At 34.4% G+C, this 26,464-nt stretch overlaps 1 protein-coding gene and 1 long non-coding RNA gene across 3 annotated transcripts; both read left to right on the top strand.

Annotated features, from left to right (window-relative positions):
* The first annotated feature begins 537 nt into the window (after positions 1-537).
* Positions 538-8,572, top strand: HIRA (histone chaperone HIRA-like protein). 2 transcript variants are annotated; one of them, XM_039044990.2, is made up of 11 exons: positions 538-792; positions 1,368-1,540; positions 2,421-2,696; positions 3,002-3,253; positions 3,353-3,750; positions 3,828-4,848; positions 5,590-5,800; positions 5,976-6,216; positions 6,476-6,598; positions 7,013-7,130; positions 7,669-8,572. In XM_039044990.2, exons 2-11 carry the CDS (start codon positions 1,433-1,435, stop codon positions 8,023-8,025), a joined length of 3,105 nt encoding a protein of 1,034 aa, XP_038900918.1. In that variant the 5' UTR covers positions 538-792; positions 1,368-1,432; the 3' UTR covers positions 8,026-8,572. The 2 variants fall into 2 exon arrangements, with proteins under 2 accessions (XP_038900918.1, XP_038900920.1); XM_039044992.2 differs by lacking the exons at positions 538-792; positions 1,368-1,540 and having other exon boundaries at positions 2,555-2,696; positions 2,999-3,253.
* A 144-nt stretch (positions 8,573-8,716) lies between these two features.
* On the top strand, positions 8,717-10,974 carry LOC150033043 (uncharacterized). Its single transcript, XR_016523972.1, has 3 exons — positions 8,717-8,857; positions 9,852-9,954; positions 10,838-10,974. It is a non-coding gene; the product is annotated as an uncharacterized LOC150033043 (long non-coding RNA).
* The last annotated feature ends 15,490 nt before the right edge of the window (positions 10,975-26,464 follow it).

Raw genomic sequence — 26,464 nt, 5'->3', positions numbered from 1 at the left:
TTTCTAAAAAATTTATGGGTATTTTCTTAGAATTTTTCAATTATGGTTTTCATCTCTATTATTTGAAATCCTAGTAAATTCTAAAACAAAAACAAGTTTTTTAAAACTATTTTTTTAATTTAAAACTTCAATTGACTTTTCAAAATTAGTAGAAAGGAGATGACAAATATAAGAATTTATGGGTGGAAGTAATGTTTCAAGTTAACTTCATAAACAAAAAAATCAAGAATCCATTTGACAATTTGTTTTTTTGAAAATTAAGTTTTTTCCCTTAATCTTTATTTTTTAAATTGGTGAAGTCTATGATTTAAAAATTTCATAAAAATCTCTAAATTTCGAAATTTCAAGAATATTTCAATTTCTTCCCGACATTAAAAAAAAAGTTCGATTATTAAATTAATTACATTTGTCCAGTTAAAATTTTTCAAAACGATGCAAATTATGATAAGACATGGAAAGAAAAAAAAGCGGGACCATAAAACATTTTATGAATTTCAAATTTGGATCGCAAATATTATTTTGCAACTTGAATTGGAAAAAAAAAAAAAGGATTAAAAAGGGGAACAAATTCGGTCGTTATCATAGGAAAAAAACCTACCCACATTACTCCGTAAAAACACGATTGAAAATATCGGCACGGACCACGCTTTGTTGTTGTTGTATTTGATGTTGTTAGCGCACAAAAGAAAGCGAGAGTAAGCAAAGCAAAGAATCTGCAGCGATAGAAACCAAAGAAGAAGAAGAAGAAGAAGAAGAAAAAGAAGATTAAAGAACAGAAGGCGACTCTTAAAAGTAAAAAGCTAATTCCTTCTTTCTCTTCTCTTCTATTCTCTTGCTTTTGATTTTCGTTTTCTCATCTCATTGCTTTCAATTCTTGTTTCGATTCCAAGATTACATTACCATTTTTCTTTAAGCTCACTTCTTCTCTTTCCTCGCACATCGGCGGCCCCTTCTGTCTGTCATTTTCAATTTCTGATTCTCTCTCCCGCCCACTTTCGCCTTTTCGCCTTTTCCAACTTCTTAGCTTCGCTTCTGACTTCTATCAGGAGCTTTCAACTTATTCCTTCGTTTTCGCTACTCTTAGCTCCGTCACTTTACTGGGTTTGTTCCACTTCTAGGGTTTTCGTTGATTTTTACTTCAGGGTTTAGGACCAGGCCTCTTCTGGTCCGCATTCTAGGGTTCTACGCTGAGCTGGAACTGGAAGGGTTTGGTTGTTTTTCTCTCTGTTGCTTGGCATTCAGTCTTTTCTCAACAGTTTCACGTTACCAGACTCGAATTCTGTGGCCCTTTTTGTTTTTGAAATTTGGGTTTTCTTAGGGCTCTGTTTTACGCAATTGTACTGAGTTTTTTTTATTGTGTTGGAAAGCGATGAGTTGACAAGAAACAGCCTGAGGGTGGTGGGAGGGTTTGTTGCTGGGTTTGGACTTTGAGATGATTGCGGAGAAACCTAGTTGGGTTAGGCATGAGGGCATGCAAATTTTCTCGATTGATGTCCAACCTGGTGGACTGAGATTCGCTACTGGAGGAGGTGACCATAAGGTACTTGTTCTAATAATTTTTTACTCTAGTTGGTGGATAACATGAACCGACTTCCATTTTTCTTTATAATGGGTGCTGAGAAAAATGTACATCTTTTTTCCAATTGAACGCAATAGCAGTGGCACTATCACTGCCCTTTTACTTTATAGTTTTTGAGACTTATTGTATAAACTTGTATGAATTTCTTGCATTCTGTTTCCCATTTTGCTTGTAATCTTACTTATGCCGGAAAAGACTATATTACATGTTGAAGATGATAAAATAGTCCTGAATAGTGCTCATTTCGTGTTTTTGAGGATGGTTGAATCAATTTATGTAGAAATTTCCACATCTTTAAGCTCCCATTACCGTTTTAAAAAAGAGGTTGGCCGTTTGAATCCAAATCTATTCCCCTTCTCCTAAACATCGTAATTTGTTTACTTCATATGACTTGTGATGGTCTGAGCCCCTAGCCATCTTGTTAGGTATCCCGACACGAGGCACACCCATTTACAACTTGTCATTGTCTTCATGGGCATCTCTTCTGCTGAGCTAACTATTGATACCCGTTTGGTGATGGAAACCCTTTTCCAGTCTAGCTTTGAAATCTGGTTTTGGTTGTCATAGGATTTTGAGTTGAATAGTCAGAGAGTTATTATGAGAGTTTCCATATATACAAGCATGTGCCTCAAGCTATGATTTACAAGAGTACAATTGTGTTGAAGCATGGTTAGCAAGTATGGATTTGTCATTTTCGTAGTGGCATTGGTCGTCATATGTGATTACTGTACTTGTAGCGTAATCAATGAAAAAACTGGTTTTTCTGTTATTGATAAAATTTTCTGATTATATTCAATTATGTAAACTATTACATCACTTTCTACTTCCTGCACTCCTGCAGGTTCGGATATGGAATGTGAAATCTGTTGGTAGGAGCTTAGAAGACGACGATTCGAATCAGAGGCTTCTTGCAACTCTTCGTGATCACTTTGGGTCAGTTAATTGTGTTAGATGGGCTAAGCATGGTCGTTATGTGGCATCAGGGTCTGATGATCAAACAATTCTTGTTCATGAAAAGAAACCTGGTTCAGGGACCACTGAATTTGGAAGTGGGGAGCCACCAGACGTCGAGAATTGGAAAGTTGCTATGACATTGAGGGGGCACACTGCTGATGTGGTAATGATTTAGCTTCTAACTTTTCTTTTTTCTTTTTCTTTTTTTTTTTTTTTTTTAAATTTTAAATTTTTTTTTATTTAACATGCCATGCATTTGATTAAATTTTTGTCGGTCACTACTTTTCAAAATAATAAGAACCAATAAGGGAGAATCAAGCCCCTCGTGTCTCTTTTTTAAAAAATCGAACTACTTTTTGTTGTAGGTTGGTTATTATTTCTCATTTATATATTTAATTGTTATGCTGACTGATGTACACACTTATAATGGCATCTAACCTGGGAGTTATATTTCAATGCATGAAGTAGGTGGATCTTAACTGGTCTCCGGATGACTCGACATTAGCAAGTGGGAGTTTAGATAACACAGTTCACATATGGAATATGAGCAATGGTATTTGTACAGCTGTTTTAAGGGGCCACTCTAGCCTTGTCAAAGGAGTTGCCTGGGATCCCATAGGCTCTTTCATAGCCAGTCAATCGGATGACAAGACGGTTATTATATGGCGAACAAGTGACTGGAGCCTTGCTCACCGAACTGATGGCCACTGGACAAAATCTGTATGTTTGTTCATTTTATGTATGGTTTTTTGTATTTGCTTTTGTTTCTTGATTTTATAATTTTACTATATTTACATTCTTGTGGTTTTTCTTTTCCAGCTTGGTTCTACATTTTTCCGGCGTTTAGGCTGGTCACCTTGTGGACATTTCATCACCACCACTCATGGTTTTCAGAAGCCCAGGCATTCTGCACCAGTCTTGGAGAGAGGGGAATGGTCTGCCACATTTGATTTCTTAGGACACAATGCTCCTGTTATTGTTGTGAAATTCAATCATTCTATGTTTCGGAGGAATTTAACTAATGCTAATGAGATGAAGGCTGTTCCTGTTGGGTGGACAAATGGAGCTTCGAAGATTGGAGGCAAAGAGTCCCCATCATATAATGTGATTGCAATTGGGAGCCAGGATCGCACTATAACTGTTTGGACGACAGCAAGTCCTCGCCCTCTTTTTGTTGCCAAACATTTCTTTACTCAAAGTGTTGTTGATTTATCTTGGTATGACTCTGAATGTATCATCTACTACACCTTAATTTGTAACTACGTATAATTTTCACATTTTCCTATTGGAGCAGGAGCCCCGATGGATATTCACTCTTTGCATGTTCCTTGGATGGGTCGGTGGCAACATTCCATTTTGAAGTTAAAGAAATTGGACAGAGGTTACCTGATGCAGAACTCGATGAGATCAAGAGAAGTCGTTATGGTGATGTTAGAGGTCGGCAAGTGAATTTAGCTGAAACTCCTGCTCAACTAATGCTTGAAGCCGCTTCATTAAGGCAAGTCTCGAGCAAGAAAGTGGTTTCAGAAATTCAACAAAACCAGACACAGGCAAAACCTTCAATAGATGTGAGGGATGCCACCAAGGCTTTGGAGGCCCAAGTTGACGATTCAAAGAAGAGTGGGGGAGCTGGTGGGGATGGTTTAAATAAGGTTTCCTCTGCTCCCCCAAAGATTTCTAGTCCTGTGAAGCAAAGAGAATATAGAAGACCTGATGGAAGAAAGAGAATTATTCCAGAAGCAGTTGGAGTGCCTGTTCAGCAGGAAAATAAGTCTGGTGGGATTCAGAGTAGCAATGCGATTGATTTCCCTTCTATGTCATCTGACCAAAAAAAGGATAATAATGGTGTGACTGCTCCTGAATGTGTAAGGGAAAGTTCCGTGAGGGGAGTACCAAGCAAACATACTGATTCAAAGGAACGCACAGGGGTCACTGCTCGAGCAACAATCAGTGATAGTTTAGTCATCGAGAAGGTTCCGCCCTCTGCAGGTAAAGATGCAAATATCATAATGGATCATTCTGGGAATTTGAAGACATCAAGTTCATTGGCTACTTGTAGTTCTGTACTGTCAATTAGGGTGTTTGATAAGAAAGCAGGGGAATATAATGAGCCAATTTGCTTGGAAGCTCGACCAAAGGAGCATGCTGCTAATGATATTATTGGGGCTGGAAACGCATCAATGTTGAAAGAAACAGTTATTTCTTGTACTAAGGGATCTAGAAATCTGTGGTCTGATAGAGTCTCAGGGAAAGTCACTGTTTTGGCTGGAAATGCAAATTTCTGGGCAGTAGGGTGTGAAGATGGATGCCTACAGGTAATTACTGGCTATCTAATATTTAGTTACAGCTATTTTGAGGCATTACGATTAAGTAGGAGTATGCTTGGATGGTATGCATACGATGTCTTATGCAATGTTTTTAAATGCCCAAGGTGCCTTAAGGCGCAATGGCCCTTTGGAGCCTAGGCGCAAGGCGCACAAAAAAGTGCGGACTTTTTTTTTGTGAGGCGCACTATATATAAAAATATTACATTAAAAAGAGAGTATAATTGAAGTGGAAATATGGAGAAAAGGGCCCAAAACACAAGAAATTTTACATTTAGGTTTGGTAAACTTGATCCTTTTAGTTAATAAGGCAAATCTTTAATTATTACTATTTTTTAAAAATCATTGAAAAGCCCCAAGGTGCAGGGCTTTGATCCTTGGGGCTTCACAAAAGGCTTGCGCCTAAGGCGTGCCTTATTTTGTGAGCCTCGCTTTTCCAAGGTGAGGTGCCAGACCTGTGCTTTGGGCCTAGGTGCTCGCCCGAGAGGGCTTTTTAAAACACTGGTCTTATGATGGTACAGCTAGACTGTCTTGATACAAGGAGCGATGGTTATTATTTGAGACTGAAGTTTTTACATTCTTGGCAATAGAGCAGATACTTAATGAAGTTATTAGTTAATGTTAGTCGTATTACTCCAGGCTGCCAGAAGTAAATTCTGTCTGATATAATAATAAAACATTATGCATTTCTATGAGTTTCATATTTTGTCATACGTTTTTATTCACGAGTAGGTCTATACCAAGTGTGGTAGACGGTCTATGCCAACTATGATGATGGGATCTGCTGCTACATTTATCGATTGTGATGATTGCTGGAAATTGTTGCTGGTGACAAGGAAAGGATCCTTGTATGTTTGGGATCTGTTTAACCGCAGTTGTCTCCTTCATGACTCGCTGGCATCGCTAATTCCTTTGAACCCCAACTCATCCACGAAAGATTCTGGTAACATTCAACATTTGAAGTAGTATATCGTAGTGTGATGCTAATACCAAATTTCTTTTTCTTTCTTTTTCTTTTTCTTTTCCCATGTTTCCGTTGTTTCCTAGAGATCGTGTTTTCCTTGTTTCCTATAGAAATCTGCCAATCTGATTTGAGGGCTGAACCTTCACTCTTTCAGGCACAATTAAAGTTATTTCTGCCAAGCTGTCAAAATCTGGTTCTCCTCTAGTTGTTTTGGCTACTCGCCACGCTTTTCTCTTTGATATGAGCCTTATGTGTTGGTTGAGAGTAGCAGACGACTGTTTTCCTGCATCAAATTTTTCCAGCTCTTGGAACTTGGGGTCTATCCAGAGCGGAGAGCTTGCTGCACTGCAGGTTGATATCAGGAAATATTTGGCTAGAAAGCCAGGTTGGAGCAGGTCTGTTCTTTCCTTTCACCAGAGTTCTGAAGCTTTAAGAACTTGAGTTCTGACTAGTTTTCAGAGATGATTCAATTTCATGATCATGATATTGATCTCAACATGTTTGGTTCTTTTAATGTCACATGATTGACTTGGAAGGAAGAGGGGTTTTTAAATGATTTATTATTCTGTCATTCTGACAGGTTCTTAGTTAGTTTCAAGATCTTATTTACCTAATTTTGAAGTCAATTTTATGAGTTCTGTTTCTTCATTCTAGGGTCACTGATGATGGGATGCAGACACGTGCTCACCTAGAGACTCAGATGGCATCTGCACTAGCATTGAAGTCACCTAATGAGTATCGCCAATGGCTTCTATCATACATACGCTTCTTGGCAAGGTGATTCACATTTAACACATCTTGATTTACTTTAGCACATTTTTATAGCCCATCTCTTATTGCAAACGTGCCTATGTGTTTTTTGCACGTTGTTTTAGGAGCATAAAGTTTTGAATTTATCAGAAGAGTTTGGATATTTTAGGTAGATCTAAGAAAGATGTTGATACCAATACATGAGTTGTAAACACCATTTCTGTTCTAGAGTTCAAATTTTCTGGGCATCAGAACAGGTGCATGACGTCTTTGATTTGGGAGGCATAAGAGGCTTACCGTTCTTTTTCCTCTTTGATGATGGGATTTATTAGTAGTTTGTGGTTTTGTTTGGTTAAATGATGTAATTTAATTTTCATTAAGAAAATTTTACAGCATTTCAGTTCACGTCTGTACTTGGTGTTTTTGTTTTCTTGATCACAGAGAAGCAGATGAATCACGGCTACGTGAGGTTTGTGAGAGTTTACTAGGACCGCCAACTGGGATGGCTGGAGATGCATCTGCGGATACAAAGAATCAAGCCTGGGATCCTTGTGTGCTTGTAAGACTTTGTTAACCTGCCCTGCAAAAGCCATTTCACACATGCATTATACCTAATAACAAATACCTATTTTGTTTGCTGCCTTCAAGTCTTTTAACATGTAGAATTGTTTTGCTTTTATTAGTTAATATTGTGTCTTTCCGCATTCAGTTTTTGTTTCCCTTCCTCAATATAATTTTCTTTGGAAATTCTTCTGATTGGTTTGAATCACATGATAGATGTCTGTAGTGATGATTCTTTTACATTTTTCTAACTTTGATAAACTCTCTGAGTAGTGAGTACTTGTTTAGCTTCCCTATGCTTAAATCTAAGATCATGTCAAGAGTTCCACGACTCAAAATCTTTGGGGCTTTGAACTAGGGTCACATTTTTTATAATCCTGTTATTTGTCTAAAGTTGGTGAAAGTCCGATTGTTGTGGATATTCATATTACTCTCCTTGCACCTCATAACTGTTTAGCTTTATAAGTGGCTGCCTGGATGAGGTTTCTGCGCCTTAAGAAGTTTATTTTACTCAAACTTTTTTATTATTTACGTAGGGAATGAGAAAGCACAAACTTCTAAGAGAAGATATACTTCCTGCCATGGCATCAAATAGAAAAGTCCAGAGACTGCTTAACGAATTCATGGATCTCCTCTCCGAGTATGAAAATGCAGAAAATAATATTGAGCCAAAAGCTCCCCTCCCTGCAACATCAAGCCTTCTGGAACCAGATCATGAACAGTCTACTCCACAGCAAGCAGATAAAATGGAAACTGACCCTACTGTTCCTCATCTAAAGGATTCCTCCAAGTTGGTAACAGATCAAACAAGTTTTGCTCCACCTGTAGATCAAGTTGATCTGGGCCATCCTGTAAAGGATCTAGTGAAGCTAGCTTCTGAAACGGAAAACTGACGTTCTAGTTGACCCAACGAATCACATCACATTCAGAACTAAATTCTGCAACTGACAGATTACGCTGCATTTGTAACGTATCACACCAAGTCATGTTCTTCAAGTTCATTCTTGAGATCATGCCTGCCAGTTCCCCATATAATATATGTGCATGAGAAAAGCTGTCTCCATTAATTGTCAGGGTCATTCTCTCCATAGGACCGTTCTATCTGAAGTAATAGTTCTTGTTCAAGAGTTGATTCTTAGGAATGATGGCTAGAAGTGAGAGTTTCTTTTTTTTCTTCTTCCATTTAACTTCTTTTTCTACATTTGTAAAATGTTGAAACATAGTGTTCATTTAGATAACTCAGAGCCACTTTGATTACCATATGTGAGTATGTCAGTAGATTCCCAAGTCTAAAGATATTGGTACTACATCAGTACAACCAATGGAAGCTTACTATCCTTAGATAGGCAAGGTCTCTGGAACTGATACAGATTTAGCTACAAACATTTGTATGATATTTGTGTTAAATGTAGATTGAAGGATTGTACGTTCATATCAAAATTTCTATCTATTTATCGAGAACCCTGCATCTGAAAATGGCTTTGATATTTTTGGTCAGCACAAGGGCATAGACATTAATCTACTTGTTGTCTACTTTTATTTCTGGCTTTCATCCGACGTTGCATAATTTGTATTTCCAGTTTCCATTATGTGTTTAAGCAGAGACAGGATATAGCAGGAAGGGAAGTTATTTGCAAAAACGGTCCAAACACTTCCAAGAGACTTCAAAATGGAAGGTGGAAAGACAGTATTGCTGTCTCATTATCATAGGAAGACATTGTTGAGGTACTGGAAATTTTGACATCTTTTGGGATAAATGGCAAATTTGATCATTGGAATTTAGGGGCGTTTTGTGTGCAGGTTTGAAATGCTAAGTTTAGTTATGGTAGGAGTTAGGTTGGGAGGTTTAGGTAACCTGGGTTTAAGAAAATTGTGTGAAGTATAAGTTTAGGAAGTTTGTGTTTGAAGTGTAGGTTTATAAAACTTGGGAATAAAGTGTAGATTTATAAATCTTGAGGTTGTGAAATATTTTATTATATTTAAATAGTGACTAGATTTTAGATTAGTTTACATTTATCATCTTAATTATTTTAATATAGTTAAGTTTAAAACAATCTAAGAAATTTAGGAGAGTATATATATATATATATATATATTTTTTTTTTTTTTTAAATTTTGCAATAGAGATTTGACGAAAATTATAATTTTATGTAATTTATTGTTTTAGTATTTTGATATTTTGATTTCATTAGGTTTTAAAATAAAATGTTATATAGACTTTTGTCACTTTAACTAATTTAAATTAGAATTTTCTATATACACAACTCAAACAAATATACTCAATCACATAATTGCAGTTTAATGGACTATTATTTTACACAAAATCTTGTCCAATTTACTTTTTAGTCATTATTCAAATTTTATTAAAAAAGTGCTAATAATAATAATAATAATAAAAGAAGCATGCAAGGGATTTTAGAAGGGAATGGGGAGAATTAAAAAAATATTCTAATAAATAATCTATACTATCTAAAAACGACTATTGGAGGAAAATATTCAATTTTCCTTTTGTCCTTTTTAGTTGATGATAATAGGGATATATTAGGCAGTTTTACATTTAAATAATTAAATAAATTATTTTGCTCTTAATTTTTAGCATCACATGAAAAAAAAATCTAATTCGTCTCTTATTTTTTTTAGCATGGACGTGAATGGAATTTGATTTCTTCTATTTAGTCATACTTGTTAAACATCATTGTACCTAATTTTGTTTAACTAGATGATAAGCAAAAAGTAGTTGAAGTTGATGGAAGCAAAGGAAAATGAAAGCTGAATCATCAATAATCAGAGTAAAGACAAACAAACATGAAGGGAAGAAGAAGGTAAGCTATCAATAGAGCTTTAACATCAATACATACTTAATTGTGCATTATGTCTATTTCAGAGATAGACAATGAATTTAAATTAAGAGAGACAGAGATAGAGTCTATCTCTGTCTATCTGAGATAGACCGTGATAGAGTTCTATCACTATTTATTTGAGATAGATAGTGATAGAGGGTTATCTCTGACTATTTTCTAGAGGTAGAACACTATCTCTAGAGAAAGTAGTATCTCAGGTAGACAAAGATAGACTTCAATGGTAAACCCTTATATTTGTTTCTATATGGTTTGCACTCTATATTTGTTTAGTCAAAAGGATCTATTGATAACCTTGAATTGAGATAGACAGTGTTAGAGCATTATCTCTGTCTATCTGATGTCTATTTTTGTCATTTTCATATGGTTTGTATTCTATATTTATTTAATTGTTTAGTTGAGTGGATCTATTATTGATAACTTTGAATTGAGATAGACAGAGATAGTGCTATCTGAGATAGACAGTTATAGAGTTCTACTATCTGAGATAGACGATTATAGAGTTCTATCTTTGTCTATATCAGATAGATAGTGATAGAGGTTATTTCTGTCTATATCAGATAGACAGTAATAGACTTCAATGGTAAACACAAATATCTGTTTAATATATGGTTTGCACTCTATATTTTTTTAGAGATGAGAAGGACATTGATAGAACACCATCTCCGTCTATCTGAGATAGACAAAGATATGGTTTGTCTATCTGAGATAGACAGAGATAAAACACTCTCCATCTATTTGAGGTTTTGGAGCGAATTAACCCTGTGGCTTACTGGTTAACATTACCACTGTCTCTTTCCAATTCATAATGCTTTTCATGTCTCGATGTTGTGGAAATATGTGACAGATCTCATGTGGTAGACTTTCAGCCCTTACAGTTGAATGAGAACTTGAGTTATGAAGAGAAGCCTATACAAATTCTTGCCAAGGAAGTGAAAGTTTTGCGCAACAGGGAGATAACATTATTGAAGGTGTTATGACAGACAATTCGAGGAGGCAACATGGGAACGAGAGGATGAGATGAGTGCACACTACCCAAAGCTCTTTCAAGATTAGAACTTTCGAGGATGAAAGTTCCTTAAGAAGGGTAGATTATGACAATTCAAGTTTTCTGGGAAATTTTATTTAATTTTCTTGAATTACGAAGCAAAGATTGAGACGAAACTTAATTATTAGTTTAAAGTAATTCAATTGTAAATTAACATGACGAGGACTAGCAGTTTGTTGTAAATTAATTGAAGGAATTGGAAGGGTTAGATTTTATTTGAATTTTATTTGGATTTAATTTAATTGGTGGATTTATATTTGGAATTGAATAATTGGATTAAGATAATTTTAATTGGAATATATGGTTGAGATTTGACTTTTCGAATTTAATTTGGAGGTTATTTATTTGGGTTTTAATTTTATTGGGAAGTGATTTATTTGTTTGGGGTTTGAGGTGATGGAAAAGAAGGATTAAAAAATATATTCACATATACACACAACTTTCCCTTTCCTTATATATATATATATTTATTTATTTATTTGAGGATTTGAAAATTAATAAGGAAAGGAAAGTTGTTTATGTGTGTGTATATATATAGTGTATATATATCTATATATATATTGAGATTTATTATGAATATTATAATATAAAATAAATGTCCATTGTTTAGTGTCCCAAAGACCATATGTCACAATTCATGTTGTGCATGTGACTTGTATTTATTCATGCTTGGTGTCCTTATAAGTCCACATTCTACCTGCCATTTTGCTTATAAATAGTAGCATTTGATGGATCTTAAAACCACACATACATTGGTGAGAATTCCACTTCCACTACATATTATCCAATTTTATGACGTTGGTTATTTTATGTTTTTAATTATTTTATTTTAAAATTTTAGTTTTTATTTATTTATTATTATTATATAAAATTATTATTATATTATATTTTTCATATCCATATTCTCCTTGTACTCCTTAATTTCATAACACGTTATCAGCACAAGCTCTTGTCGTTTTTTTCGCTAAAGTAGGTCCTAAAGATATGCCGATTTTTTTCTCTTTGTTATAATTAATAAATTTAATGTTATTTTACATATTCAATATCTATTAAGTTTCTAACATAAGTACAACATTTTATGATAATGCTGCCGTGACAAATCTCACAAAATTAGAATTTGCCGCCCTTGATATCAACGACAATAATTATTTGTCATGGGTACTTGATGCCGAAATCCATCTGGATGCTATGAATCTTGGGTTAAAGAAGAAAATATGATATCCAACTAGGACAAAACAAAAGCTATGATTTTCCTTCATCATCATCATTTCAACCAACGCTTCCCGACAACTCTTTAAACTATATGACTCACATACAAGTTGTGAAGTATTATCCCCGACATTGTCTTTATCTTTAGTTTTGAAAGCTAATGTCATTTGGGTTGGATCTCTCTTTTTTTGGTAAGGATACATTTTACAATTTTTCAAATGATTCTTCATAGTCTTAATACCATTATGTTTAGAATGACATGCATAGAAAACTTCACAGTATTTACATTGAGTATGAGGGTCTTTAGGATCACTTTTTAGCCTTTCAAAATGATCCCAAACCATGATTTTTTTACAACCTTCTTTTCGGTGGATTTGGAACATCTGATGTCTCATTTGTTGAATCAACATCAACGATATTTGTATTGGCATCTGTTTCTGCATCTCGTTCATTTTTTGAAATATTAGTTGCAGTTCTATCAAACTCCATATCCATTAAATCCATGTAAGTCTACAGAATAAAAACTTACTTGAAAGTTATTGTTATCAACTGATAGGAAAGCAACTGCATTAACTAAAAGATAACTTCTGTTGATTCTTTTTTATATATAGAGTATTGTTGAAACTAATGAGGCAAAATTTTAGACCCAACAAGATATTCATAATTGGGTCCCTTCAGATTTTTGGATCATCTTCTTCTAAAAACATTTGAATGATGGAAGTATGTAATCTCTAAGATACCTATTTTTCTATTGAAATCAATAACCTAGAACATGAAATCTTATAGAACAGAAATCTTCTTGCTTAATTAGTATTTCAGTCAAGCTTAACTTCAATCTTACAAAAATTTGATTAAGTAAACCCAACACAAGATTCATTTTGCCCACACTTAAAAATAGAAAAAAAAACCCAAACAAACCCATAAAAACTCGTTTATTGTCATAGAGAAAGGAAAAAAAAAAACTCAAAGTAATAAAATGAGGGAGGCAAAAATTACCAAGTTCTTCAAGTTCGATGGACAGATCGATGGGGTTGGGTTGCAACGATGGACACCAGACGGAATAATGGACTGCGGTTGAAGAGTGGGGAAGATGAAGATGCTGGATCGATGCGGCTGAAAAGTGAACGATGGACCGTACTACGGATTGAAGACGCCGGTCACCGTAGGACGCCGGATCGATGTGCCTAAGCTGAAAAGTGAGGACCCTGAAGGCGGACGGTTGAAGACGCTAATGCGGAGGCGGACGAATGAAGATTGAAGAAGATGAATAAACCTTACGTGTGCAGTTTTTTTTAAAAATATTAAATCAATCGACTCAGTCGAGACTCGACCGACCATCTTCATCAACCGATGTAAAGGTTTGTTTAGAAAAACCCAAACTGACTCCGACCGAATTTTGTTGATTACCGACCGACCGACTTAATTTCGGTCGGTTTGGGTTGGTCAGGTCGGTCTTTCGGTCTGCCATGCTCACCCTTGGTTTCTAGTATGCTGTCCAACACTTTAAAAGGGTGGTTTTGGCAAGATTTGAGTAAATTATTTGGAGATCATTTTGTAATTGGTGTTAAGGACTTCGATTCAAGATTTTGCTAAATTAAGAGGAAGGTTTAGCTGCTTGATTGTTTTTTGTGTCTAAAACTCGAGGTAAGTGATTTACTACCAGTTCGCTCTCAAACCTCAGGTTGATGATGAGATTGTGAATACATTAAAAGCATGTCCTATTGTGATAGTATAACTTGCCATGATTAATTGATGTATGGACTGTTGAGCCTATTATGGGAACTCATGAGTTATATCACCATGATTATTATAATATGTTGTGGCTTGAGATGGAATTGGACGTTGTATGTTACATGTTAGACTGATGGTGATTGTTAACACTCCTATCGGACTGTGTACATCCCCTATGTATGTTTTGGCATCAGGATCGCCACCTATGTTTATGATATTGTGACTCTTCAAAATCACTTCCTATAAAATCGTGCCTTTGGGTTCGCCCCTTATGCCTAAGGCTTACGCCTATATTCGAGATGCTCACCTTTGTCTCTATAGGGCGGTTAGCTATATAGTGGTTCCAATAGTAAATATTTTTATACTTAATCTTTTATCTATGTTTTTTTTTTTCAAGTAAAAAAAAAGGACAGAATGATGAATAACAAGAAGAATCCGTGACTGAGCCACTGGAGCTTGTCAAACACTTCTGCCTATGTTTTATTTTTCTCATGTTTTCATGTTTTAATTTAGAAGTTAAACATTTAAATCCTTGATTGATATACTCATATATTTATTTAATTTGGTTTTCAATTGGTTTTAGGGGTACCCCAAATAGTGAAATTATTTTCTTTGGATTTGTTATTAGAAATTCAATTTATGAAACTTTATTGGATTTAGACAGATTCTGCGAAAAAGTCCTTTTAGGTTTATGCTTACATGTATTAATGGTCTTTTACCCATCTTAAAGAGTCGGGTCGTTACAAAATGGTTATCAAATAAGGCTTCACAATAATAGTTTATGAATTTTCATTTGCTTTCTTTAAGAGATTACATAAATTAAAGAGATGTCAGAGTGAGCAATTTGCGTATACTACTTACCCTGTAGTCCAAGATTTAAATCTCCATGCCTACCCTCGTTTTGGTTATACTAATTTTCTTTTATATATAAGCCCATTCTATCAAATGATTTGAATATAGCTATGATAAATTTAATTTATTATTTTTTTTTCAAAAAAGAATTGCTTTTGGAAACTTATTTGATTTCAAGAAGGTTATCTCTTTGAAAATTTTGCATTTGAAATTTGGTCAAAGGTGCAAAAATAGTACGGACATACAAAGAAATTGTTGTTGACCAAAATTTTCAAAGAGATATATAATGAGGATGTACTTTGTAAGAGCTAGTGAGAATTAAAGATTTAGAATATATAAGTATAAATAATTAATGATAGTGTTTTATTGGTATAAGCCACTTTTTATAGAGCCTAAAAATACATTTGTAGAATTATGTCTACATAATATATATATAACAATATCATTTTGGTCTTGTGATTTGAGATTTATTCAATTTTAGTTTTTATGGTTTCAAGCACATTTTTTTTTAAAAAAAGATACAATAAGGATCAGCAAGTGCACTGGAACATCTCCACTAGATGGACACCTTCGTAGCACCCTCATCATCCCCACTTCATTAATATAATCAATAAGTCCAAGAAATGACAGATGACAACAAAAAAAAGGCTAGAGGTAAGGCCAGTAGAGAAGAAAGACCAACATTAAACAAAAGCATTTAGATTTAAAGCAATGGTAGATGCGTTGTATTCAATGAAAAGCCTTGATCGACTTGATCAGTAGCTCGCAAGAGTGCACATATTCCCATAAGTTGATGACACTAGCATGTTTATCATTGAAAGTTCCGTTGTTTCGCTCAAGCCATGTAGTCTAAAGGATGGCTACCGAAGTATTGAAGATGATGACATTCTTCTTAGAGGATTGATTGATAGAATATAGGTATCTTAGAGTGAATATTGGGATTTCTATTTAACTATTTCAATTGTCTATCTATATTATCCCAAAGTCTCGAAGTAAAGATGAATAAATGTTCCATGGTTTCACCATGAGCTTTACAAATAGAGCACTAGCTTGGGTTGAGATAAGAATTTGGCATCGTTTTTTTGTAAATTCTCCAAGGTGTTAATGCATTCGTGAACAAGAGTTCAAACAAATAATTTTCATTTTTTTAGGATTTTGGATTTCCACAGGTTGTTGTAAATACTCGATTCAAAAGGTGCTTTGGATTTCCACAGGAAGTCTCCTCAATGCTTTTCAATGGTTTTTCAAGTAGCAATAGGTGCTTTGAAGATAGACAGTTGATAGGTGGGAAAACTAGTGAGTGTAGAATTGATAAGAGTGAGCCTTCCTCCTGGTGACACTACGACTACGACCCACTTTGTAGATGTTACAATTGTTGTAAAGTGCTACAAGTGATATGATCCTGATCATTCATATGGAGGCATGTGAGCGTGGGCATTCTATACAAACGAGTTTGTATAAGACTAGACCACGAAATGACTAGTCTCATTATATAACGCTGTTCATAATAGAGACTTATATTTCACCAGGATGACTATAGGTAATATGACCTAAATCCTGAGTGAGTTGTGAACTCTTGCCTATAAAAGCGATCCTTTGATTTGTATGGCTGAGATTGGCCAGATCATCGACTCAAAAAGCCTACCATTTTGGGGATTTGTCTGATTGGGGCGCTAATAACATAACTACATAAAAAGGAATTCACTCCTTCCCCAATGTAGATAAATTACTCCCTTAAGAGCTGATTCCTGGGCTTGGACAATGTGGCCTAACTATACTTACGAGCAACTTGTGAAGAATCATCATACTGTTGATTGGTTATATCCAATGGACACAGAAATATATATGTAGTGTGAAAAGTGTAGTTGCTGGTCTTTAGTGGAGTGAACGACAGTTAATGGATGGTGAATAATTTAATTAAAGAAGTTTAATTAATTATTCATGTATTGTTGGAACTTCAAGTTATAGGTCCATGAATTTCCCTCTGTAGCTCAATGAGAATTAATTATGTGAATTAATTATTTGAGAGGAAGTAAATATTTGAATATAATTCAAGTATTAATTATGTGAATTGAATTCATATAATTAAATTTAATATAAATGTGATTTATATTAAAAGCCATTGGTGAGAGAGAATTGAAACTATAAATTATATTGTATTTGATACAGTATAAAAGCTATAGGTTATATGTTAGGTAGTTATCATATAAATATATATTAATTGATTTATTAAAAATAAATTTATTTTATTTTATTTAATTTTTAAAAATCATTTATGAGAGGGAGTCGTAACTCCCTCCTCATTTTTCTCTCTAAATTGTGATAGTGGGGTAGTTTGTTTTTGGTCTTTTTCTTCTGGTGTGTTTACACAAAAAGGAGACAAAGAAGAACAATAAAGTTTTGAATTTTCTTCCCCATCATCATTCTCCTCTTCCTCTCATCTCCTTGAAAATCCCCTTCTTCCAAAGTAGCCAGAGCCCACAAAACTCTTGGATTTTCACCCAGAGAATACTGAGGTAGCTTTCATGGTGATGTTCGTTCCGTTTGAGGGATTTCCATTGAAGATCGGTCTTCAAAGGTACGGATTTTCTAAACCCATTTTTCTTTTGTTATTTTCTCTTAGCATGCTGAAAAATTAATTAAATGCATATGGTTTTGTGTTTCTTGTTTCTATAAAATTCTCAATTCTATAAAAAAAAAAAAATGAGATTTGGGTCCGATCCCCTGTTTCCGCTTTAGAACCTTCAATAGTTCCATCAATTGGTATCAGAGTGGAGTTTTTTGGCCCAAAACTTTCCAAATTTTCAGAATGGTTTTATAGTTTAATGGTGGCATTCAACATTATGTATAATTCATGTGATGATTGTTGATGAATATTGTTTACATTTGTGGATGTTTTCGAGATTGGGCATTTAGTTTATCGTTTTTCTTTTACAATTTTTGTTTTGTAAAGGCCCATGTTTTGGGGCATAAAATTGTTATCGAGTCTGTATATTTAAGTTTTGAGTCGCTCGTGCTGTTTCTGGTCAATTTCTTGAGAAAACAAGGCAAAAAGCGAAAGCATTTTGAAGGAGTTCGAAATTGTACAGTAGGCAACTGTACAGTAGCATCGCGACGCTACGATGCGACAGACGAAAGTCATCTCTGTAACGTCGCGATGCTAGGCCACAACGTCATGACGCTCTGAGATAGAGAAGACGTGCGGTCCAGTTCTAGTTCGAGGTTTGCTGGTCCGATTTGGTTCATGTGTTCTCTGATTTGAGTTTTTTGGGTCCTGATCGATTCGTGGCTGATTCGAGCAATTCGTGGTCTGGATCGAGCGGTTCAAGGCATGCTTCACTTATTTCGAACCAGATGGCTATTAATTTTTAATAGTTAGATTTTTTTTTTGTTTTAGGTGTCCAATCCCAGTCCATTAATTGCTTTTGAATTATACATGTGATGTATGATTTAAATTTTATTATCATATGCCATAATGTATACCATATAGTATAAAATCCCATCATAGATTATGCTTTTAATTTCATACATCATTTTATATTATAAATGTTATAATATATGTTTAGTTGCATGATTTTTTTTATAGCATGCTCATGCATCATATAGTATAAATATTATAATATATCTATGCATGCATTAATAATATATACATGCATTAATAGCATATATATACATGATTTATATTATAAAGGTTATAATATATAGTATGAATGTATGTTTGAAGTATGTTATTAACTATTTCATTACCTTATTATATAAGTGTTATATATGTTAGTAATGAAATGAAATTGCATGAAGCATGACATTACCTTAGGTAATTTATAATTGTTATAATTTACTAAGTATGTCAGTGGATGCAATGTATGGTTTTAATTTATTTAATTTACTTAGTTATAACTAAACGAAATTAGAAATTAAAATCAATAAATCAGAATTGCATGCAAACCTTAGGTTAAATTCATTTTTTAAAATAGTTTTAAAACTTGAATCATATAGACCTAATATCACATTTTTAATGAGCTTAATCTTTTAATCGGTTTAATAGGATTATATTGGTTTTAATTAAAAGATTAACATTGTAACAAATATATCTATAAGAGACCTTTTGTTTAAGATTAATTTTGCCTAGGTTGGGGTATTTAAGTTGATGAAAACATAACACCCTACCTGGGAACTGACCTGGAAAAGTGAATTAAATAGATTTTTTACAAGCATGCAATTATCGGTCAACTTGTTAAAGTGTTTAATGAACTTTAATCAAAATTGTTTAACAATCCAAAAAATGTTGTTTTTGCGTAAATTAAATAATTTCTTAGCTAAATCAGTAACCAGATTTTCCTAAGTTAATTAACCCCAGGTAAAATGCTCAGTAGGAGGAAAATGGGGTATATGATATTTCATTTTATCCTTTTCACGTTTCTCCCTAAAAGTTCACAACATGAGATCCATACTCATTTTCGAGGCACCTTGAGTGCACCCTCTATGGATTGTGTTTGTATAGATCAATATCAAGGTGAATGGAAAGAGTGTTTATAGTAAGTGAGAGCTGGACGTGTGACAACACATCCCTCGGTCTCTCTCATTAGTTTGAAGTAAAGTCTCATGCACGACCTTGTGGCACCTTGAGTATCCCCCTTACGGATGGCATTTTTGCATGACGCTTTATTCAAACTCCAAAAATGGATAAGGGTTACTTTAGTTTTTGCCCCAATTGATTTTTTCCTACATCGGCTCATTGGGGGGAACTCTGGAATCTAAAACGAGGGGTTACAATTACAAGAAATGTTAAGCTAGTTTAATCATATTTGGATCGAACAATGGTGGCTAATAGTTATAGTAACAATGAGTTGTTCTATCTATTTGTTGAGATAGTCTCATTTCAGTGAAAGGGGCACCTGATCACCCTATGGTGGCTTTTGTCCTATCTCATTGAAGTATCATTGCAAAATAGATGTCACTTAGGGTACATTAGATTATTTTGCTAACGTTGATTGATTTTTCCTAATGGTTTAATGTAAATAAACTAATATAAATAATTTGTATGATTTCAGCAAATTTATTCATTTTGACTTTGTGACTTTTAATTTACTTGTCACCGAAAAACTAACGGACGATAATTACAAGACTTGAACACAATCAACACTGTCTTGATCATCGATGACCTCCGGTTTGTCCTAATGGAGGATTGTCCTCCTATTCCAGCTCCAAATGCTGCTCAAAATGTTCAAGAAGCATATGAATGATGGACACAGACAAATGAGAAGGCCCAAGCATATATCTTGGTAAGCCTTTCTGAAGTCTTGCCAAGAAGCATGAGCCCATACTCACGACTCGTGAGATCATGGAGTCTCTGAGGGGAATGTTCAGACAACCATCCACATAGCTCAGGCACGACACTCTCAAATTCATCTTCAATGCCCTTATACAAAAAGGGGCATCTGTTAGGGAACATGTTCTTAACATGATGGTCCACTTCAACATGGCGGAGATGGATGACTTCATCATCGATGAAGCCAGTCAGGTTAGCTTCATCCTGGAAACTTTACCTAAAAGTTTCCTACAGTTCCATAGTAATGCTGTTATGAACATGATTGACTATAACCTGACTACCATGCTCAACGAGGTACAGACCTTTCAGTCCTTAATGAAAACCAAGAAATAAAAGGGTGAGAAAAATGTTGCTTCATCCTCTAAGAATTTTTTCAGAGGTTTGACCTTTGGGATAAAGTCTGTGCTTTCTTCTTTTGGCACCAAAAGTGAAAAAAGAAGAAAGGTGGAAAGGGAAAAAACTAACTCACAGCTGCTATCCAAAAGGGCAAGAAGGTTAAGGTTATAAAGGGAATCTGTTTTCATTACAACCAGGAGAGGCATTGAAAGATGAACTATACCAAATACTTGGCAGAAAAGAAGAAAGCTAAGCAAACTATATATGATTTACTTATATTGAAGACCTGTTTAGTAAAGAATAATGATTTTGCATGGATAATTGATTTAGGCACCACTAACTTTGTTTGTTCTTGATTTCAGTGAATTAGTTCTTGGCGACAACTAGAAGTTAGAGAGATGACGATACGGGTTGGAATTAGGCACGTCGTCTTAGCTGTGATAGTGGGAGGTTATCGGCTAACTTTATAGAATAAATATATTTTACTTGAAAATATATATATTGTTTCTGGTTTGAGGAGGAACTTAATTTCTGTAAAGTGTTTATTAAAATAATATTATAGTATTCAATTCTCTATAAATAAAGTGTCTTCAAAGAATGGTATTAATATTTATTATGCTAAGTTGGAAAACAATCTTTCTGTGCTAAGATCGTTAGCAACTAAAGCCCTCATTGAAACTGAAATGTTTAAAACTGCGGTAACTCAAAATAAAAGACTTAAAATTTCTCCAAAAGAAAATGCCTAATTTTGGAACCTAAGATTAGAGCATATCAATCTTAATAGGATTGAGAAATTGGTAAAGAATGGATTTCTAAGTGAGTTAGAAGAAAACTTTTTACCTTTGTGTGAGTCATGCCTTGAAGGCAAAATGACTAAAAGTTCTTTTACTGAAAAAGATCATAGAGCCAAAGAACCTTTAGAGCTAGTATATTCAGACCTTTGTGGTCTGATGAATGTAAAAGCAAGAGGAGGGTTTGAATATTTCATCACCTTTACTGATGATTATTTATTTAATGCAACATAAGTCTGAATCCTTTGAAAAGTTCAAAGACTTTAAGGCGGAAGTTGAAAATGCATTAAATAGAAAAATTAAGACATTTCAATTTGATCGAGGTGGAGGGTTTTTGGATCTTACATTTCAAAACTATTTAATAGAGCATGAAATAGTATCCCAACTCTCAGAACCTGGTAGATCTTAGCAAAATGGTGTATAGAAAGGAGAAATCGAATCCTATTGGATATGGTTTGGTCTATGATGAGTTACACTTCTTTACTTGATTTGTTTTGGGGTTTTGCAATAAAGATTGTAGTGTATATTTTGAATTGTGTTCCATCCAAGAGTGTTATGAGAGCACCTTTGGAGTTATGGAATGGTCGTAAAGTTAGTTTACGTCATTTCAGAATCTGGGGTTACCCAACATATGTGCTTGAGGTAAATCTTGAGAAACTGGAACCTCTTTCAAACCTATTTGTAAGCTATCCTAAAGGAACAGGAGGTAGTTACTTCTTTGACTCTAAGGAAAATAGAGTGTTTGTGTCGACAAATGCTACTTTTCTAAAAGAATACCACATAATGGAGCACAAGCCCCATACTAAAATAGTGTTGAATGAAATTTTCAAAGAAACTACTAAAACTTCAACAAGAGTTGTTGAAAAACCCAACACCTCAACAAAAGTTGTTAAAATTGGATCATCTAGTAGGTCAAATCCACGTCAAGTGTTAAGGGAGCCTCAATGCAGTGGGAGGGTTGTGAACCTGTCTGTCCGTTACATAGGTTTAACATAAATCCTAGCAATAGTAGCGAACGAAGATGTTGAGGATTCATTATCTTACAAGAAGGCAATGAAGGATGTTAACAAAGATGAATGGATCAAAGCTATGGACCTCGAAATGGACTCGATATATTTTAATTCGGTTTGGGATCTTGTAGATCAACCTGATGGGTTAGATGATAGAATAAACTAACATGCAGTGGAAGAAAGCGGAATCAATAAGCTCTCTAATTACACTTTATTTGAGTTTAAATGCATGCATTAATACAAATTTTAAAAGAAGGGTTTCTGAAAACAATACATTTGTTGAACCACTAAAAATCTTGCTTCTCCCTACGAATTAGATCTTAAAATTCACAACAAACCATCACAAAAACCTTCTCTACTATCCTCTAACTCGGATTGAAAGGTGGAATCTCTAAGGTGAATTGGGTTGAGAAGGGAGAGGGCTTTTGTGAGAAGAAAAACCAGCAGAATTTCTCCCACTATTCAACTTGCATGAAAATCAAATTGAAGTCAATTACTTCAATTTATTGTATAAGACCATGCAATTCAGATTTGCAAAGATGATGCCACTTGTGGCATGAGGTGGATTAGTGAGTGGGAAAAATCCAAAATTTGGAATTTCCCACTTTCTAGTTTTAATCCAATTTTAAAAAGAAATTTGATTAAATTAAGTAAAACTTAATTTATGTAAAAATTGATTTTCAAATTCAATTTTAAAATTAAATCTTATAATTTAGATTTTTTTTTAAAAAAACCAAAATTTCAATTAATCAAATTGACAATTTTGAATAGAAATTTCAAAATTGAATTTTATTAAATTGGATAATTAATTAAACTAATTTAATTTAAAATCAAATATTAAATTTTATATTTCACCTCATCAAATATTTAAATCATTATTTAAATATTTTTGAACTCTCCAATTTTGTTTAATTTCGATAAATTAAACGTTTAATTGTATCGAATACAATTAATCAAATCCTAAATTGAATTTGAACTCTTCAAATTCAAAATCCTAATTTCGAATTTGAACATGTCAAATCTGCCTAATTCACTAATCCGAGATATAATTTTACGAGCTAGTTGAGGGACCTTATGGACCTACAGATCATGAGTTCCAACGATTTGAGATTAATTGGCTAAACTCTTTAGACCGAATTAATCAATATTTTTTAACTATCGAGATACTCCACTATAGCTCGATAGTTGCACTCTCCTCACTATAAATATATTTTCGTCAACTTTAATCATAATTAGTAAGTCGATCCTTCTAGGTTGTTCGTATTTGCAACTACGTCATAATTACTATTTTATTCCTGTAAATACATCTTATCTTGTTCCTTAAACTCCCACTAATCCTCTATTGAAAAATTGGTTTATAGTCCAACTAATAAACCATAACACTCTCATCATGAGAGGGCGGGGCCCTGTTGTTTAAGACTAGGAATCAGTACTTAAGAGAACAACCTGCCTGCTAATCTTAAATTGGGTAGGAGTGATTTCTATCTTGCAGGATTATGTCTCCAACTATTTATCCGATGTTATCCTCCAAATGGGAGACTTATTGAGCAGTGTTGTTGGACTACTCTCACCTATGCAGATCAGAGGATAATTCCGATTAAACAAGAGTTTATAGTTACCTCAGGATTAAGATCGAATTACCCTAGGTCATTGAATTTGAAAAAGCCGATTTTAACAGTAAACGGTCGTTATAAAGAAAAGTGACTATTTCGAGGTTTGGTCTTTATGTAAACTCATTGTATAGGATGCCTCCACTCGCATGCCTCCATATGAATGATTTTGGGATCACATCATTTGTATCAGTATCCAAAGTGGGCCTTATTTAATAGTGTCACTAGGATGAGGTACCCAATCTCATCCATATACTTATAGAAAATTTTGGCTATATACTAAAACTTGATCCACTTTTATGTCTCCATATATAAAGTTAAAGTATTCATATTATAGTCATGGATTTGTTTATTCGATTTTTATAACAGAATGCAATATCAATAAAAACTTAATAATATTTTTAATGATAAATAAATTATATTGTCAACATTTATGAACTGCGAGTTTTAAGACATTCCCAACATTAAACCTATAGGTTGCAATCTATAAGAAGAAAACAGGGTGTTGGTAAGAAGGTGCAAACCTTTAAGGCTAGACTAGTGGCAAAGGGTTACATCGAAGTTGAGGGAGTCGACTATAAGAAGACTTTCTCACCTGTTTCTATGTTAAAGTCTATTTGGATCCTCCTATCCATCGCCTCATATTATGACTATAAGTTCTGAAAACTGGACGCAAGACTGCCTTTCTGAATTGCAATCTTGAGGAGACTATTTATATGCAGTAACCTGAGGGATTCATAACCTAAGGTCAAGAGCAAAAGATTTGTAGACTTAATCGGTCCATATATGGATTGAAACAAGCTTCTCGATCTTGGAATATAAGATTTTATAATGCAATCAAATCTTTTGGCTTTTATTAGAATGTTGATGAGCCTTGTGTATACAAGAGGATCATCAACAGTTCAGTAGCTTTCCTAGTGTTGTATGTAGATGATATCCTACTCATTGGAAATGATGTAGGTCTACTGACTGAAGTTAAGAACTGGCTAACGATCCAATTTCAAATGAAAGATTTGGGAGAGACTTAAATTTATGGGAATTCAAATCTTTAGAGATCGAAAGAACAAATCACTATCTCTGTCTCAAGCATCGTACATTGACAAAATACTTGTCAAGTATTCGATGCAGAAATCAAAAAGAGCTTTACTATCTTTCAGGCATGAAGTTATATTGTCTAAGAACAGTGTCCTAAGACACCTCAAGAGGTTGAGGAAATGAGACGGATCCTCTATGCGTCGACTGTTGGCAGCCTAATGTATGCGATGTTATGTACTAGACTTGACATCTACTATACGATGAGGATAATCAGTAGATATCAGTCTAATCCAGAATTTGATCACTGAACCGCCAATAAGAATATCCTCAAGTATCTACGAAGAACGAAAGACTACATGCTCGTGTATGGTTATAAGGATCTGATCGTTATAGGATACAAAGACTTTGATTTCCAGACTGATAAGGATTCTAGGAACTCCACATTAGGATCAATGTTCACTCTTAACGAAGGAACAGTAGTACGAAGGAGCACCAAGTAGAAGTGCATTATTGACTCCACCATGGAGATTAAGTACGTAGTGGCTTGTGAAACTTCTAAGGAAGCTATTTGGCTCATGAAATTCTTGACAGGTATGGAAGTCGTTTCAGGTATGTCAAAACCCATCACACTTTATTATGATAATAGTGGTGATGTGGCTAATTCCCGAGAGCCTATGAGTCATAAGCGCGGGAAGCATATAGAGCAGAAGTATTATCTCATCGAGAGATTGTGCATCAAGGGGATGTGATCATCACACAGATAGCTTTGGAGCACAACATTGCTAATCCGTTTATAAAGGTCCTCACGGTTAAGGTGTTTGAGGGCCACATGCAGATATGGGTCTATGGGATAGACTACGTTTAGACTAGGGCAAGTGGAGGATTTGTACTGAGCGTGTTATGCCCTAGTTTATTATTTTGTGTATTGTACATATTAGTTTGACTTTTATATTGTACATCCCGCTAGCTTTAGGTCAAGTGGGAGATAGTTGGGGTTGATGCCCTAAATCTCGTAGGGTCATATAGTTTGTAATTGTATTGTACAAATATTTTATTTATTTAATAAAATATGTGATGTTTTATTTGACATTTAGTTGCATTAATCCAAAAACTAATAAACTAACATCCAAGGTTATCTTGTAGCTTAAACATGATTGAATACTTTATCCTTGTGACACTACGAGTACGGTCTGCTTTGTAGATGTTACAATTGTTGTAAAGTACTACAAGTGATTTGATCTTGATCATTCATGTGAAGACATAAGAGCGGGGGCATTTTGTACAAAGGAGTTTTTATAAGACCAGACCACGAAATGACTAATCCCATTATATAGCGTCGTTCATAATGAAGATGTACATTTTACCAGGATGATCATGCCACACCTTCTCTTGGCCCAAGAGGGTTTGGTCATAGTTGGACTATGATTTATTGTTCATTAGAGAGATCAGTGGTACTTAAGTTGTAAGATGTAACTACAGGGGAAAAACGGTAATTTTGGCCTAACTGTACTTACGAGTAATTT

The sequence above is a fragment of the Benincasa hispida genome, chromosome 10 (assembly GCF_027475165.1).
Source record: "Benincasa hispida cultivar pf3 chromosome 10, pf3_genome.v1.1, whole genome shotgun sequence".
NCBI classification, from domain to species: Eukaryota; Viridiplantae; Streptophyta; class Magnoliopsida; order Cucurbitales; family Cucurbitaceae; genus Benincasa; species Benincasa hispida.
This window is presented reverse-complemented; position numbering and strand designations above follow the sequence as displayed.

Coding starts and splice junctions, on each gene's coding strand:
- HIRA (XM_039044990.2), top strand. CDS start 1,433: ATGATTGCGGAGAAACCTAGTTGGGTTAGGCATGAGGGCATGCAAATT. Junction 1,541..2,420: donor CTGGAGGAGGTGACCATAAG/GTACTTGTTCTA, acceptor GCACTCCTGCAG/GTTCGGATATGGAATGTGAA. Junction 7,131..7,668: donor CCTGGGATCCTTGTGTGCTT/GTAAGACTTTGT, acceptor TTATTTACGTAG/GGAATGAGAAAGCACAAACT.